The sequence below is a fragment of the Danio rerio genome, chromosome 11, assembly GCF_049306965.1.
Source record: "Danio rerio strain Tuebingen ecotype United States chromosome 11, GRCz12tu, whole genome shotgun sequence".
NCBI classification, from domain to species: Eukaryota; Metazoa; Chordata; class Actinopteri; order Cypriniformes; family Danionidae; genus Danio; species Danio rerio.
The window spans coordinates 31588431-31607360 of NC_133186.1; the positions used below are offsets into that span (position 1 = coordinate 31588431).

The window sequence follows — 18930 nt, forward strand, 5'->3', positions numbered from 1 at the left end:
ATTATCCAAATATAGGTTTTAAGCAATTCATGCTTTAATCTTTTTTTCTGCTTAAGTAGTCTTTGTCTCATTTTGAGGTAAAATATTATAACAAGTATAATATTATTATATATTACTTGAGGTAATGTTATTGTAGAAAGCAAAAACAACCCCTGACACAATTACTTAAAACAATACATAGCATAGGATGTTTATAATTGCATTTAATAGGAAAACATATCATATTTATTTTCAAAATGTTTATGCTTTGAAAAAACATGCCAGTGCAGTTAGACAAAAAACATTTTTGTTCAAATTTTCACGTTTTATAATGTGCAGTGCTCAGTATATATAAAGTACACCCCTTGCAAATCTATCTTTTAAATTTATATTTTAAACAGGAAACTATACAATACTGTATTTGTGCATATACATTAGATTAGTCAGTATCTGGAGCTTATCTAACAAAACACCTTGCAATAACAACCAAAAAAACTAGTACACCCAAATTTATATGTTATAGAAAAATATAGAATACAAATTAAAAAAAAAAATGTAAATTAAAAATGTACTTGAAATTTTGTAGGTTGGAATTATTATTTTATTATTATTATTTTTGCAATATTTTGCTTAAATTTAATTGTATTATCTTTAAATGTCTATATATGTTTGGTGACTAAATTATTATTTTAATAAATATATCTGTTTAATAAATCCGTTTCGTTTAAATGCACCAAAATGCATTGCCTATATTCACTAAGAAATGGATACAAATATTCATTTTCAAAATGGTGTGTACTCAGTTATGCTGAGCACTGTGCATTCAAAAAAAGAAAATCATTGCAATCCAATCAAATATTGGACCCCACTGCCTTTTATGGTTTAAATATTTATATATCTCTTTGAAAGAAAAAAAACTCCTAAAAGGAATGACATGACATCCAGAGGTTTAAAGGGGTAGATCAACCAAAAAAAAAAAGAAGATTCTATTTAATTACTCATTACTTATCTCTTTCTTCTGTTAAATGTGAAAGAAGATATTCTGAAGAAAGCTGAAATTGACTTCTATAGTATTTGTTTGTATAAGTTTTACAGCTTCAAAATATCTTATTTTCTGTTCAACAGATAAAACGTTTCAAATTACACAAACATTTGAGTTTTTTTTCCTGACATTTTTTTTTACTTTAACTCACATCATTTATGATGACTCTCCTGAATTAGAAAGGCTAAAATTACACTAGAAGTACAAATGGCTTCTGTTGCATTCATAGCTAGAGTGATATTTATTAAATTGTGCTGTGATAAATGCTAAGTTTTTAATTTTTTACTTAAAATTAATCTTTTACATGTACTTCCATGTTCTTAATATTTTCAGGTAACACCATAGATAAATTTAATCTTTATGCAAATAAGCAGTAAATTGAAAGATTAGAGACATGATTCAGCATGCTTTATAGGAAACTACAATTTCTTTTATTTTTAATTTAATTTTGCTTGCAGTTTCATTCATTCATTTATTTTATTTTCGGCTTAGTCCCTTTATTAATCTGGGGTCGCCACAGCAAAATTAACCGCTAACTTATCCACCATATGCTTTATGCAGCGGATGCCCTTCCAGCAACCCATCATTAGAAAACATCCATACACACTCATTCATATTTAGCTTGCCTAATTGTATTACATGTCTTTGTACTGTGGGGTAAACCGGAGCACCCGGAGGAAACCCACACCAACACAGGGAGAACATACAAACTCCACACAGAAATGCCAACTGACCCAGTCAAGGCTCTACCAAGCGACCTTCATGCTGTGAGGAAACTGTGCTACCCACCGAGACACCCTAATTGCAGTTTCTTTGAATTTATTTCTAAAATTAATGAGCAAAAATGTGCAAAAATGTCTATGTTTTTATGCTTTTCTTTACATTCTGTGTTTTTGTGGGTGTGTTTTTCTCGTTTTGTTTAAAGCACTTGCATTTACTTGCACAGACCCATGTCCAAGGAAAAGAATGGAACCTACCAATGCAAACCAACCAAACGGAACCTACCAACTAGCAAATTTTAGTTTCTTGAAGAGGCTACTGGCAGCAAACATCAGCACTTACCTTGAGGAACTCCAGAAATGCTGGTTTAGACAAGCAGGCTTTCTTAATGAGGGCCATGGCATTGGTGAAGTTATTGACGTAATCACTATAAACGTCCAGCACCATAGACTTGGAAAACTATGGGGAAATCGAGAGAGAAAATTGTTCAGAAAAACAATTCCATTTGCTTTTATGTTCATTTTCCACTTTGCTTAAGCATCTCTCAACATGCACGCTTTCTCCTTCAGAGCTGAGCTTGCTCTTGAATTTTGCTGTCGTGGTGGGCAGGCTACTATAAAGGTGATTACAGGGCAAAGGGATGGAAGTAAACAGTAATTTTAGTGGGGTATTTATGCAGCGCAGCACCACTGTTTGCCATCCCAGGGACCTAAACATCTTTGACAGTCCATTACTGCCGGGTGTTTTAGAGCAGGCAAAATGGCAGCCATCCATTCGCTCTGCTTTGATTGAAGCTGAACAGACCTGCTGACAGCAGCAGTGCTTGCAGGACTTGGAGAGGACATTAACGAGCCACAAATAGATATTAACCCCTGTCAAACTGTACCTCCCCTCTGGGGCCGCTGAGTACAGCAGGAAATGATACACACAGGTAAAGATGTTATTATCAACAAACTCACATACAGGGCAAATTCACAAAACAGTTGCAACATCTTGCAAAGGGCAGCAAATCAGTATTTAAAAAAATATTTGAAAATATCAACAAAAACTTCTGAAAAGTGCTGTTTTTTGGACACGAAAGAACTGCATGATTTAAATATATTGCAATATTACTACAATACAACTGAAGTACTACAATACAACCAACTGCAGTACATCTACTGCAATACAACTGAAGTACTACTACAGTACAACTACTGCAATTCAATTGAATAACTTCTACAGTACAACTACTGAAATAGTACTGAAGTGATCCTACTAGTGCAGTACTGCTTCTGCAATACAACTGAAACAATAGTAATAACAGTACAACTGCCATACCACTATTGCAATACAACTGCAGTACAGCTACTACTTTTCCTGCTCGGGGAATGGTTTCCAAATGAGCTTTCAGTACTTCAGATGTATTGCTAAAGTACTACCACAGTACATTGTATGGCATTTTTCAGACGTATAAGTAACAACAGAAATACATCTACAATAATTCAATACATAATAAAGCGAAAGTGCACTTTAAATACTTATGTACAGTACCTAAGTGCAATAAATGATTAAACATCACTATATTGTGCATCTCAGTTTATTTAATGTTACTTCGGTTATATTTCAGATATTACTGCTGATGAACTTTGTTGTACTGTAGTTGAACTGTGTTTATACCTTATTATACTGCAATTTTGCAGTTGCATTGAATTTTGCCACAGTTATCATTCTATATAGGCTACTGCTGTTGAACTGATCGGTTTACAGCAGTTATTTTTTTATTATTTGTTTTTGAAAATAAACTTTTAGAATTCTAACTGGAAAATTACTTGAATCCAGAAAACAGCCCTAAAAAAAGTACAAAATATTCTCGGAAGATGTTAAAGAACAAACCCCTTTTAACACAAGTGCAGTACAGTTCTTACCACACCAATGGCATATTAGACTACAGCAACACATGTGCAGTAAAGATGGAGTTTACTTGTTTATACTGCTGTTGAACTTTATTGTACTATATTTGAACTGTGTTTATACTTCATTGTATTGCAATTTTGCAACTGTACTTAATTGTATGGCAGTTATACTTCTATATACTGCAGTTGTACTGCAGTTTTACTTTAGTTTACTGCAGTTATTTTTCGTAAGGGGGGCTCAAATAAAAGAGATTCGTCTATCCAAAGAAAAAAAATATAGGATTTCTGCTCTCTCTACAGTAAATCCCCACAAACCTACTCTATTCTGATCAGATGGTCTAATCTGTTGAAAACATTACCATACAAGAATTTTAGCTTCATCAGCACTTTTAATAAACAGTAATGTGAATAGTCACTATAGCATTGGCCATATATCAGGCTAGCAAGAGTTCTCATCCTAAATGGATTTGCTTTTTGTGTCACCGAAAAACAGTACCACCTTGATGTGTTGATAACACAATCGAAACTTCAGGCCTCAGCTACAACGACAGTGTTCGAAGTTCTATGTAGATGTCGTACACAGGAGGTCAATGAAGGCCATATGCTGGCATTATACAACTTTGTAGCAAACCTAAACAGATTTGTGTAGGAAACAAGACTGGAATTTCTAATTTACCTGAAAGGAAGTTCAGAATTTTTTTTGTCTTTTGGAAGACTCGATTTACAGAGCACTTTAATCTTTAAATTTTGCAGACCTTTACATTCACAAACAGCTATGTATGCATTGTATAGTATGCACTTCTGGATAGATAGTTCTTCACTTCTGGATAGTTTTGTGATAACCTGTTTTCTAAAGCAACTAAATGCAATTAAATCATGCTTTCAGCCACTACTAGTTCAACCTTAACAATTTCGACCCATACATATGCACTTAACAACTGAAAAACTGAGCAAAGCGATGCAATATGATGCGTGTCATGCAGTTTGTGGGTCTATTTTCTGCTTTTCAATGCACAGCAGTCTGTCTAGGGTAGTTCTTTGTCCTCCAGGGACTTTATAAAGACCACTAGTGCTATGCAATAAAAGCAGGTCAAAGAGGCCAAATGCACTCTTTTAACAGAAGAATAATGAGAACTGCTTATGGATGCTGCCTGTGAGGAGGGTCACAACAGAAACCTCATTCATTAGTCCATTAGACGGCCTGCAGCCCCAATGGTGCCAACATTGTTACATTGGTAGGAGACAGCTATCCTCACTCATAGTAATTGGCAAAGCTTTTAAAGCAAACTGGAGCAGAGAACTGTTAGTACCTGAAACAGCTTGACAGTTGAGAAGCAAAATAACACAATGCTCGGTGTTCTGTAGTGCAGTTTCGAGGCCAGTCATTTTCAGGCATTCTCATACTCACTGAAGCTACAAACAGGTCCCCAATTTTTTCACAAGAGTCCCATTCGGCCACCCGAGATGCCAAGGCTATCTGGAACATGGAGTGACACTGCGTGATCTCTCGTAGACGGAAAAAAATTGGCCGGATTTTCCTGACACTGAGAATCCGAGGCTCAGCCTCCATCAGCGGTCGCTGGTATTCCTAAAGGACCGTGAGAAAGGGAGACATGTCTTATTTATGACATTACCCAGAAATCTTTATATTTATACATGAGGAATAATTCATTTACAGCTTTGACTTGCCTAACCTTGACGAGAAAGAGATTAAAAATGTGGTGAATTAATCTTAACAGCAAGGTGAACAAAAATCAAGTCTCACTACGCATTATCCATTTCATTCATTTGAATGCAAGATTCAAAATGTCCAATTTGCATATATGAATACATATTTGAAATGCAGTACTGCAAGTATTTGAGCACATGGAGATGTATGCATAGATATCCTGATTCCCCTACTTATTTGAAGCCATTTCAGGTTTACTTCTATGATTTAGTCAATCTTTTTTACGCTGCATGAACTCTTCTTTGTTTCAAGCTACAGGATGTTGGATTTATTCAGTCTGCTTCAATTTATAATGTGTAATACCAAAAATTCTGGTTTAAAAGAACTCTCCTGAAAACTCCTGTCTTTGTCTGGGAAATCAGAAACACAACAAAATATTTAAATAAAAGGGGAAGAAAACAGGAAAGTCAAATCTGTACAAATTTTCTCACACTGTAAGTCGGCATGAATTGGAAGTTAATTTGGCCTTTTTCCTTTGAAGTGGCATACATCTGATTATAACAGCCTTCCATAGCTGTTGTCGCCAGAAATGGGGGTGAGCACTATTTCACGCATGCAATCAGAGTCCATGCATGCTAAAGTTGTTTTTAAGCAGAATGTCTTTATTTGTGCAGGTGAATTAAACAAAGCCTCAATCTTTGCTTCTCCTTTCTTCTTTATCATGTCAATATAACATTTACACCATGTACACACAGCACATATCTAAACACTGCTGTTTTCTGGCTAGCAAACAAGCTACTCTGTTGCACGGTCAAAAACCGTGTGGTGCTTTCCCATACCTGACGCTCTTCCTCGCTTACACAGGCACCTTAGTTATAGTTTTCAGCTTGTGACACCTAGTGGACAACATAAATCACTACAACACAAAAAATGGCTCCTACACTGATTGAAATGGTTCCTGCATGAGGAAAAAAATGCACATGCATGTTGATGCTTGATTTTGTCTTTTGGGAGCCGACTAGAATGTGTGTGAGGGTGTTTGTACACAGTTTTGGAGGAATACTGCCCACCAGAATCACTATCGACTTTTGATAACAGAAAACTATAGATATGTAGCTCATATTGCACTGGATTAAGGCAGATTATAGGGTAACACTTTATTTTGAAGGTCCACTTGAGTAGCAGTAGTGTCTGCTTAATATCTGTTGATGCTGCTGCTAAACAGACATTCGACTGACTATAAGAAACTTTGCAAGTACATGTCAACTTACACTATCCCTGGCCCTAACCCCAACCTAATTAGAATTAGTTGCAATGTAACTTAAATTCAACAAACAGACCATCAAAATAATGTGTGAACGATTATAACTCTTCATTACGTCCAGTGGTACTGTAGGTACTGCATAGCCTTTGTAAAATCATGTATTCTGAAGCGGAACCTTGATGCACACTTCTCAAAAAAAAAAAAAAAAAAAAAAATTAACTACAGGTTGTAATAGCACAGAGTTCAAGATCTGTAATCCTCGCTTGGTAATAGTCACAAGTGTGGGAGAAGCAAATAACCATGTGGCAAAGCTGGTGGAGGGAATGTTAAACAAGTGTCAACACCTGCTTGTTATAGCTCTGAGTGTATACTTCTGCTTTGTGTTTACTTTATGATTAAAGTTGTTGAACCATCACTGACTCCCACCTTTTGTACCCTAAAATAAGTGTTAGCTTAATTTACTGCTACACTAGCAGTCCTTGTATTTCCAGCATAAACCCAAAATACTAGCAAAGAAACGCAACAATGCAGTGCAAATAGTGCAATAAAGAAACCCCACTGCCTATAATGTTTCATACATGTTATTGCCAGGGCAGAACAGAGAGAATGCAGAGGTAAAAGTGCTCATAAAGGCATCGGCTATGTGCAAGGTATACACCATAGAGTATGGCAATCATTCAACACAGAAGAACTAATCAAGATTTAGACCCTATTCTGAAGAAGGATCTAATTTAGTTCCTCCAAATGGCATTGCTAGAAGTAAAATCCTGGAGCGCAAACACTAAAAAACAAGTATATCCACAGACAGCAACGGTGAAAAAGTTCCTTATGTGTAGAACCCCATATAATTTCTCAATTATGTTGACTTGTTAATGCTAATTTTCCTTCTGATATAGGGTTTGACTGTCCTGCAACATTCTCAAACTCGCATTAGGCTTAGCTAAATGTTTGTTTAGGCTTGATTTCCTTAAATTGCAAAACAAGAAGTGATGCCCATAGATAACCAATAAGACCTAATCTTTAAAAGCAAAGACATTTTGCTAGTTAGACTGGGGACACAACAGATTTTTCATGGCTGCTTTCTTTCCTAGCCTGCAGTCTCCAGCGCTAATGAATTATCGACAAAGGGAAAATAAGACAAAAGATGAGGCAATGAGACTATTTCTTTTACTAAAGATCTGTCTACCCGCAACAGCACTGCTAAACTTAATTACACCACCTCCCATTCCCACTGCTTAGGGGCCATTTTAAGTGATCTAACCACCCTAGACCACGTCTAGCATGCTATAAAGAGAGCTGGGATTGTAAAGTACACCCGACAGAGCTTTGATTTGACAACAAAGCTTGGAGATAGATCCTGAGTGACTAGATTTCATAGAGCGTAAAGCTGTCATTGATCTGTGATTCAATTTTAGACGGTGCCTGTGCCTTCAAAGGAGTGTGATAACAAACGCTTTTCCCTCCAACCACTAGCTGAGTTCAGAATTATGTGTAATGAAACTCCCCACTATGAAACGCGCCGTCCCGCATGTCTCCATTTAAAGATGGCAAATGTGTACGCAAATTCATATTAAAGACAATTTATAGCGATATCATTTCTTTTGAGGCTTTGAAAGCTAGATTTGTACTTATCATTAAATAAAAACACTCAAAAATTGCTTCGAGTGATCTTGGAAGCACAAATTTACCAGAGAAATTGGTAGCAATATAATTTAAAGGGTTAAAGAAGAGCTATCATTTCTAGCCCTTTCAAAAACGTTCATTCATTCATTTTCCTTTGGTTTAGTCCCTCGTTTATCAGGGGTCGGCACAGAGGAATGAACCATCAACTATTCCAGGACATGTTGTACACAGCATATGCCCTTCCAGTTGCAACCCAGTACTGGGAAACATTCATACATACTCACCTTCGTACATTACGGAAAAATGTAGTTTATTCAATTCACCTAAAACGGATGTCTTTAGACTGTGGGGGTAACCAGAGCACCCGGGGGAAATCCACGCTAATGCAGGAAGAACAAGCAAACTCCACACAGAAATGGCAAATGGTCAATTCGGGACTCGAACTAGCGACCTTCTTGTTGTGAGGCGACAGACCACTGAGCCATCATGCCGCCTCTTTCAAAAACAATTTATACAAATTAACAGTGACATTTTGGCTAACATTTTAATGTACACAGTGCAAACATTTTGAGAAACCCTAAATGTCACTATAATCTTAATTAATCTCAGAAACAAAATGACTTTTTATATATATATATATATATATATATATATATATATATATATATATATATATATATATATATATATATATAAAAAAGCCGTTGAAGTATCAAAGCATTAAATTCCAGTTTGACCTTAGTATACTAAAGAACAAATAAGACACTGACAAATTACCACAGTTTTTTTGTTTGTTTTTGTTTTTCAGTTTCACCAATACATCTGCAGTGATTCAGGTAGATGCAATGAAACATTAAATACATTAAATGATCTATTTTACCTGCAGGATTCTTTTAAGAGAGTCCAGGTAACTTCTTTCACTTTGCACAATGGAGCTCAAAATATGGCGTCTAACAATCTGTGGATGAGATGAATGACATAGTTAACATGACATATAGTATGTATTTTTTGTAAAATAAGCCATTGTAACATCAAAAATGCATTTACTGTCAAATTTAATAACTTTAATGCATTAATGTTTACTGTCTACCTATCCATCTAAACAGTTTAGACAATTGAACAAATACAATATAACCAACAGCATATTACACAACATTTACTTATTTTTTAATAGATATATATGAATTTGAAAATCAAAATGTCATCATTTTGTTTTTAAACAGCTTTTTTTTTTGTCACTAACAAGCATTTGTCCAACCAGCTGACACATTTTCAAAACTCTAACCACAATAAACAAAGCATTTTTTTATGGCCATACCATTCACACATTTCATGTAGTTTTCACCCAATTTGCAGTAAGTAAACACATTTCCACAATTCTTACATTTTCTTAACAAGTTACTGTACACCTCCCAATAAAATTATGAATAGTTTTTGTATTATTTATGACTGTTAACACACAACATCCCCCAATAGCAAAAAAATATTCCAAACCTCAGGTACAGTATAAAAACCTCTGCTTCTGCAATGATATCAGTTCAAAAACAATATCAAAATAGATCTAAACTGTTATTAACAAACAATTGGTTTGACACATTTATGTTGGGTAAACTGGGCCAAACACAGCTGATTCCAGTCTGGTTTAGACTTAGTGGCAGGGGTTATTTTTTTATTACATTTAGATTTTCTATTATATTTAAATATAAGCTTTTTTTAGATCCCCTTTTTATCTGGGCATTTTGCTGATTTTTTTTTTTTTTTTTTTTTTTTTTTTTTTTTTTTTGGTTGTTGCTTTGTTCAGAATGCTCTTGTTTGTTTCATGGATATTTTGTTCACTGTAAGCAATACTGCAAAACTTTTGCAGTTCTATCATACTGTGTTTATACTGTACCTCCTGTAGAAAAAAAAAAAAACTTATTTGCTTTTTACTGGAATGCTTTTGAATGGGAACATTTCTGTACATTTGGACATAGAGTTCGCAACCAAGAAAAGTGTTGCCAAAATGGTGGATTGCATGTTTTGCATGCAAATACATGTGAAACTGAAACATAAAAGTCTCTGCAGTTTTTGCAATGTCAACAATAGCCAGTATTTTGAAACCTGGTGCAGTTTGATTTACTGCATGTACCTTGTGAAGTTGAAACAAGAGTTATTCTTTGACAGAATAATTTCATTTTCAGATTTCCAGTGTTTTGGTAAAGTTACTGTGTGCAGAGAAATATGTACTGTTGAAATGAACAGTTGGTATAAATTTAACAAAATTAATTTTTATTTATTTTAAGAAAATTATCCCTTTTTTTTGTGATTTTTTTTCTTGCTAAAATCTTGTCGCTGGTAACAAATGTGTTACCAGCTACACGTTCCATTCTGATTAGTCATCCCGTGACGTCTACGATGAGTGTTATTTCCCAAAGCACAAGTGTTTGCTTTAATTCTTATCGTAATTTTAATATATCTTTTGTTGGTCAGTTATCAATAAACAAGAATAATTAATAATATTTGAAGAGATGCGAATTCAAACAATTTTAGAACATGAATTGCCATAAAATTGTGTTTGTTGTTAAATAAAATAATAATCTACCCTAAATAAAATAAAGTGAATATTTAAAGTTTTAGAGAAGCCTATATTAAACTGTTTCAAGTGCTTGTTATTGATTGAAATATATTATATTTATGTTAATTTTACTACCCTAATGAGGGTCACTTAAATGTGTATATTTTGGCTTGGATTAAATAAACAAACAAGTTAAAACACACTTTCATACCAATAAATGCATATACACACACCTGCTGGCTGCTTAGTCCATCTGGCATTGGTCCCAGTTGTGCAGGTGGGTGTTTTGCTTCAGATACCATCACATCCAGATACCCTGTATCATCCTCGGTGTCATCTGAACACAGGATACACAAAAACAAGTTCAAAACATATTATGTCTCCCTGCAAAGATAAGAATACATATTCTTCTGCTATCTTATTACAAACAAGGAAAAAAGTACATTCAGTACAGAACAGGTGGAACTAAGTCACATCCAAACATCTTTCACTCCACAAGACTACAAAGGTAAAACATCCGACATACAATTTTGTAGCTCTTCCCAAAGGCTTAAAATCTTCAAATGCCTTTTTCAGGCTCTTAAAACTTTAAAAGAAATAACAGAACCTCCAAATCAAATGTTTAGTACTATACACAGTGTGGTGCTTCGTTATAATTGCAATTGTATAAAGCATCGTCCTAGTTTCTATTTCCAAATGGTAATCATTCCCTATTGTGCAGAAGGACATTATGACAACCAAGAAAATTTTCCTGAGCATCAAATATCCCTCTCAGCTCTTCTTCCAATGTTTTATATTTAACTGCCCCTATAATGCTATTTTTAAGCTTCCCAGGAACAGTGTTTTACATACGTTACATTAAAAACAAATTTGTTTCTCATAATATACCGTACATTTCAAATCACCCCAAGTCTCAAACAATTTAAAAATTGAATAAACACCTCCTCTTCACAAGCCTGGTACTCTCTGATTGGTCAGTTAATGATTGATCTACTTTTTACATTGTTTTAAAAAATGTTGTATTAGAATTTTGTTGTCATAAAAATTGATTTTGGTACCAACCGATTTCCTCCTAAAATTTACCCACATTCATAAACAACACTGATCATCTTGTCTGTCTATGAGCTCATATACAAGCGATCTGCAGATGAATCGAATGATCTTCTAGGCTTTAAAATGCTCCAGTGTCCCTGTATCTGTAATCTGTAGACAGCAGTGAAAAGCAGTGAACTGATGACTTTCATAGCCAATCACAGTTATTTCTGTTATGGAAATGAACATTTTTTAAATTTCAGTGCCGATTGGTACTGAAATTTCAGTATCCTGACAACATTATCCCAAAGGGTTCCTTAACACTGGAACTACCAGAATTCCAAATATGCTGTTTTGGAAGCCTTATCTGAAGTAAAGTTATGTTTTTGCCAGCTGTTTTTGTTAGCAAGAAGTTGCTGGACAACAAAGACACATACTTAAAGCCACCGGGAAAAGTAGCAGACACTGAGGGTGTACTCACACTAGTTACAGTTGCCTTATACCGTGCCGAAATGAAATTGTCCCACCTCCTTTCTCCCCCTGACGGCTGCGCTCACACAGCATTTTACCTTTTGAACCTGAGCACGCTTACTGTACAGTACGTCATTCATGAGGCAACTGTTCAGTTTAACAGAAAGAGAAGAGCTCTCGCTCAGCACAGTGGAGACTGCTTTAAGTATGTCATTTTAGTTTTATGCAGTGATACGCAGTCAAATATTTTGCCGAACAGATCCACATAAATTATGGTAGAAAGTGCAGTTAGTGCTTTGCGTCTTTACATAAATAATGACAGTTTGCGTTAATTGAAAAGTAAAAATAATTCATAAATCCATATAAAACACTTCCTTAAAAGTTATGTTACATCTTCAGTTTCGTTGCAGTTTTGCCCTCACACTACAACCATACCATGACAAAGCTCAACCGAACTGTGCTCTGGCACACCTCTTCCAACTGGGGCAGGGTCGGCCAACTGAACCACGCCTGGGCCTGATTTGGATCACACACACTTGTCAAAAGAACCAGGAAACACGCCTAGGCACGGTTTGGATAGAACAGTCAGTGGCACACACAAAATATTTTTTTATATATATTGTGTATAATGAGTAATGTTTTGCTCTTTGTTTCTGGTAAATGAAATAAAGACGTTTTAATCAATTCAATTAATTACTCTTGAAATATTGCAATTTATTCCTTGAAATAGTTCAGCAAGTACACGTGCAAACCAAATAAAAATCAACATTTAGCCTATTTTAAAAACACCTTTCAGGTAAGTTATTTTTTACATACTTTTATTGTACAGCATAGAGTACATGCCATATCTAAAATTAATGGAGATTAATGATTGAAATAATAAAACAAACAAATGAACAAACGGAACAAAAGACATTACAACAAACACACACACACACACACACACACACACACACAGACACACACAGACACACACAGACACACACACACTTACAGAAAACACTTACCCTAATACCATGATTTATTCATGCTCCTTCTTGAGCCACAATATATTAATACATATTCTTCTTTTGATGTACCTTTTTGCAAAATGCAGCCACAAAATCATTGAGATTTCTGGCTCTTTTAAGTCAACCAGCAAAATAATGAAGCTGCTAAATAAACTACATTCTGAAAAGCTGATTTCAAAATGCATCTATTCATTTATTTTTGGATTTGTGGTTTTCAATCAGATAAAAGAAAAATATAAAAAATAATATTTTTTAATAAAAAGTGTGCAATTTCAGTGAATCAGCCACAATCAATCAACAATAATATAGTGGCTGCATTTTATTTAATAATTAATTAATTTATTTATTGAAATATAATATAAACAACTAAATCATATTGGGGTGGCCATAGAGGGCGCCCCTGAGAACAGTGTAAGTGCACCCTAAAATGCATGAGGTCATTTTGACCACTATACTAATAAAGGAAGAAATATACATAGCTCTTTTGTGTTTTGTAATTTTAAATAAATGAAAAATGTTCAAAATTAACGCCTCTGTAGTTCTTAAATCCACAGGCACTCGAAGATTCTGAGACTTTTATTTCATTGTATTGATCTAACTCCGGCGAAGCAGTGGCGCAGTAGGTAGTGCTGTCGCCTCGCAGCAAGAAGTTCGCTAGGTCGCTGGTTCGAGCCTTGGTGTTTCAGTGTGAAGTTTGCATGTTCTCCCAGCGTTTGCGTGGGTTTCCTCCGGGTGCTTCGGTTTCCCCCACAGTCCAAAGACATGCGGTACAGGTGAATTGGGTAGGCTAAATTGTCCGTAGTGTATAAGTGTGTGTGTGAATGAGTGTGTGGATGGATGTTTCCCAGAGATGGGTTGCAGCTGGAAGGCATGCTAGATAAAAGTTGCTAGATGCTAGATACTAGCATGCTAGATAAGTTGGCAGTTCATTCCGCTGTGGCGACCCCGAATTAATATAGGGAGTAAGCCAAAAAGAAAATGTATGAATGAATGAATGATCTAACTCAAACACAATATTGTGCAGGGTTGGGGCATTCTTTTTGCACATAATTTATACTTTTAGAAACTAACAGTCAGAGGAGCATGGTTAGGAATTGCTAAGGAAGCCATAGTTGATGTCAACGAAGAAGGTGGCTTAAAATGTGGAAGCAAATGGTCACACTTTAACTGAAGATTACCTAGCATAGGTTAATTATTCACCTTAAGAATAGCAACGTAAGCTAGCAAAATAAATTTTGTAAATTTTCTTTTCATGTGGACTTCACACATGCATCAAAGAAATTGCTAAATAGAAGCCAGAAGGTCACTGGCTGGGTCAGTTGGCATTTCTGTGTGGAGTTTGCATGTTCTCCCTGTGTTTGTGTGGGTTTCCCCCACAAGTCCAAAGACATGCTCTATAGTTGAATTGAGTAAGATAAATAGTCCATAGTGTTTGTGTGTGTGACCTGGTCCACCAGGTTGAGGGTTGAGCATTGGGCTATCAACCCACCTTGTAAAAAAAATTAACTGATGTTACGAAACACCAAACATGGTGCAATTAAACATCAACTTCGATAAAAATGACCCTGGAAGAAAGTATATATATATATATATTAGAAGCAGGAATATTTATAATATCATTTTTTTCTTGTTTTCAACCTCTACCTCCAGCTCCCTTCTTAAACTCTGCCTTTTTTCTATCATGTCTAGATGCCAAGGACATCTACTATATCTAAAAAGGTGTAGCTAATCTTTCATTCGAATGAGGAACAAAAACATTTAAAAATGTATAATTGCCTCTTTCCTGAATATGATTTTTTTCAAAGAAATAGTAGTCAGGAAGGGTACTTAAATGAAGATAAATTCTAAATATGAAATCATTCCTAGATTACCTGAGTGGTCCTTTTTATGTAGGAATGAAACTCTCCTCATCACAGCGATTTTGGTCTTCTCCAGGCCATCTTTCGTTCCGCTGCGTGCCGCCCGCATCAGCTGATGGACCTGCACAGAGACCAGAGGGGAACAGAAAATCATGGGAAGCCCAGCAGGAGTTCCTCCATAACCAGTGACGTGATGCACCCTTATAGTAAAAGGTCGACCATCTCAAGCCCTGGAGCGTAAACAGCCATGATTGGGTTTGCCTGCCATTTGTAACACACCAGTTCAATGCGACAGGGCAGCTGTTGGGTGTGTGCTCAAAGAGGTTTGCTTCAATCCCACAAGATCCAAAGCTGTGAGGGAACTCCAAAATGCTGTGATATTTTTATACTTTAAAAAAGAAGGGGACGGCCCATCTCTGCAAAAGCAGGTCATTAATAGGGAGCATGTGCAAATCTCTTGCGTCAATCACATGAAAGCAGTTTACATTTTACACTGTTTACAAGTGTTTCCATAGTAATCCACCCTCATACTTATCAAATGAGAGATTAAGAAAGCTGAAGCAAAATGGAGAGCTTTATAGTGGAAGTGACTGGAAAGATTTGTTTATAGACAGAAGGTTAGAAAGTGAGAAAGAGAAGGATCTTCAAGGAAATCGAAGTCAGGAAGCATGTTAACTTTGACCACAGGCTCCCTTGAGGAGTAGATTGCATGCTGTATCTCTTTTGGAAATCAAAAAAATACAATTATGTTGATAAAATGCATTATTACCTCATGTCATTTCAATCCACTGTGACCTTTGTTCATGTTTGTAACATAGATTTAGATATGTTAGATTAAATCAATGTGTTCTCTGACCTTCCATAAACAGCAATGCTCCTGAACAATCTAAAGTCTAGAAAAGGAACTATTGGAAATATTGTCAAAATAATGCGTGTAACTTCAGAAATTCAACTTTTCAACCGAGAACACAATTGTGCACCAAATAATTGAGAAATGGCTTTGTTTTTTCTTCTGAGACAGGTCAGAGGGCATGTTTACCACAGTCAATATGAGGTATTGTCATTTGAATCAGCAGTGCAGTGTGCAAGTGTTTTATTGCCCAGTTTAAACACTACCATGATGTGATTAGCAAGATATACTGTGGGTGAACAAAGTCATTTCAGTGTTTTGGGTGCACAAAAATGTTCTTGGAGCTTCATGTGATTACAGCTAAACCACTGAAGTCACATTAAGGGCCAATCCCAATTCTACCCCTTAGCCCTACCCTTATCTCTACCCCTCGCTTTGCGCGTTTACGTGAAGGGATAGAGGTGTCCCAATTCTCTTTAGTGTGATAGTTTAGGGCTAAGGGGAAGGGCTATATAGCCCTTCAAACTGAGATTTTTCAGGACCACTCTCAAAACCAAGAGATACGAATACACCAGCTCCAGAATACACCAGCTACAACAGCAGCATGGCTGCACACAGAAGTCAGGAGATGCACAAATCAGCATTTGTTGGCATTATTATAATTGTTTTACAACAAACAAGCATATGTTTTAATATATTCATAACCGCATTCAGGTTTTCGCCATGCTTAAAAAAAAAACAAAAAGCATAAAATAACTGTATGATCCCTAATAAGAACTCCTGTATAGTAGTCCCACAACATTCTGTCACTCGATGACACTCGAATCCTCTGTCAGGAAAGTCTAGTGGCTGGCAATGAGCTATTTACAGTGTCTGCTATAATGTTAATGTTGTTTTGGTGTGTTTGCATAGATGAATATGGCCAGGGTGTAAATGCACAGTACAGTTATGATCTTATTGCCACATTATTTCTTCATGAGAACATGATATATGCATTCAGTGATTTCTTGAACATAAATACCTAAAAATAACGCAACTGGAATGACTACAGCAGTCGTGATCGTCAATCTCATATGAAGCAAGAGGTCGCAATGACATATGGTGACGTGTGGAGGTGCTATAGTGCTGTCCAATTTCTTTGGGGTAAATTTTTAATCCCTTCCCCTTCACACTCTATTTCAATAGCCAAGGAAAAGAGGAAGGGTAGGAGTAGGGGTAGGGGTAGGGGTACAAAAATAGAATTGGAATTGGGCCTACTAAATGTTTTTGGTTTATTTTCAGGACTGGTCAGGAATTTTCAGGAATGTCTTGTGACCACTGCTGTCAATGAAAGATGAGGGAGCTCTTAGTTTTCATTTAAAATACCTTAATTTGTTTATCGAAGTGAACAAAAGTCTGAAGGGATTGAAATCGCATAAGGTAATAATTAATTTACATTAATTAATTAACAGAATTTTTACAAATTGGTGAACTAGTTCTTTAAGATCTCTTCCCCTCAGAAATGAGTTATTTGACTTAAGGGGCTATTGCAGGGGTGCCCAAACTCAGTCCTGGAGGGCTGGGGTCCTGCATATCTTAGTTCCAACCACAATTAAATACACCTGAACCAGCTAATCAAGCTCTTTATAAGTATACTAAAACTTCCAGATAAGTGTGTTGAAGGAAGTTGGAGCTAAACTTTGCAGGACACCAGCCCTCCAAGACCAAGTTCGGACACCCCTGGGCTATTGTATTCAATAAATTTAAAATTCAAGATTAAAACACACAGATTTAAAAACAGGGAGCATGTTGCACATACAGTCGAAGTAATTTTAGCTATTAGCCCCACTTTGATTTTTTATATTTCCTAAATGATGTTTAGCAGTGCAAGGAAATTTTCACAGTATGTCTGACAATATTTTTTCTTCCAGAGGAAAAAAAAAAAAAAGTTTTATTTTTAAGCTAGAATAAAAGCAGTTTTTAATTTTTTCAAATATTTTAAGCAAAGAATTATTAGCCCCGTAAACTGTGTTTTTTTTTTTTTTTTTCGATAGTCTACAGAACAAACCATCATTATACAATAACTTGCCTCATTACCTTATCCTGCCTAGTTAACCTAATTAACCTAGTTAAGCCTTTGAATGTCACTTTAAGCTGTATAGAAGTGTCTTGAAAAATACCTTGTAAAATATTAGTTACTGTCTTCAGGGCAAAGATAAAATAAATCAGTTATTAGAAATGAGTTATAAAAACTATTATGTTTAGAAATGTGTTGAAAAAAATATTCGTTAAACATATATTGGAGAAAAAATAAACAAGGGGGCTAATAATTCTGACTTTAACTGTACACTATAATCTTAGATTTATTCAGTTCACCTCCAGAGTGGTTATCGCTGTGGTCAAACTGTTAAAATGACATAGGAAAACAGCCTACTACTCAAAATGTTAGTAGATTCCAAAAAAGGGAATCACTAGAGTGGATCAAAAATACACAAATATTATGAAATATTATTGCAATTTACAGGAACAAAACTAAATGAAACAAAAGCACAACACACTTTCCCACCAAGCAATTTTGATTGTTTAAAATATGTCTAATAGATGTCCAAACATAGATATTTTGGCCAATCAATAGTCCAAAATTGACTAGTAATCACAGACAGATTAGAAAGACTTCACGTGTAGTCATTTACTGCTATTTGATATAGTCTAGTTTTAGATTATTTACTTACAATTTCACTGACTGCCCAAATTTAAACTTGTTTTGACAAAAAAATATCAATGATAGATCATCTATTAAACATCTTTAATACAAACAAACAAAAAAAATGCAGGGTAAGTTAGAATTGCACTTATTAAAATACATAAAATATTAAATGATTGTACAAAACTATATGACTTTTATCATTCTATGTTTGATCAAACTCTATCAAGTGCGTTGAACTTCTATGCATGTTTTGCAGCAATGAACACTACAGACACT

The 18930-nt window shown here is 35.4% G+C and overlaps 1 protein-coding gene across 12 annotated transcripts in view; it reads right to left on the reverse strand.

Annotated features, from left to right (window-relative positions):
- Positions 1-18930, reverse strand: part of arhgef10la (Rho guanine nucleotide exchange factor (GEF) 10-like a) — a 222932-nt gene that overhangs the window by 168376 nt on the left and 35626 nt on the right. For all 12 annotated transcript variants that reach the window (XM_073916824.1, XM_009306102.5, XM_073916829.1 and 9 more), the window contains 5 exons: positions 15131-15239; positions 10980-11083; positions 9073-9150; positions 5045-5224; positions 2084-2200 (listed from right to left, as the gene is read on the reverse strand). In XM_073916824.1, coding sequence (XP_073772925.1) covers positions 2084-2200; positions 5045-5224; positions 9073-9150; positions 10980-11083; positions 15131-15239 — 588 coding nt within the window. The remainder of the gene's footprint in view (positions 1-2083; positions 2201-5044; positions 5225-9072; positions 9151-10979; positions 11084-15130; positions 15240-18930) is intronic.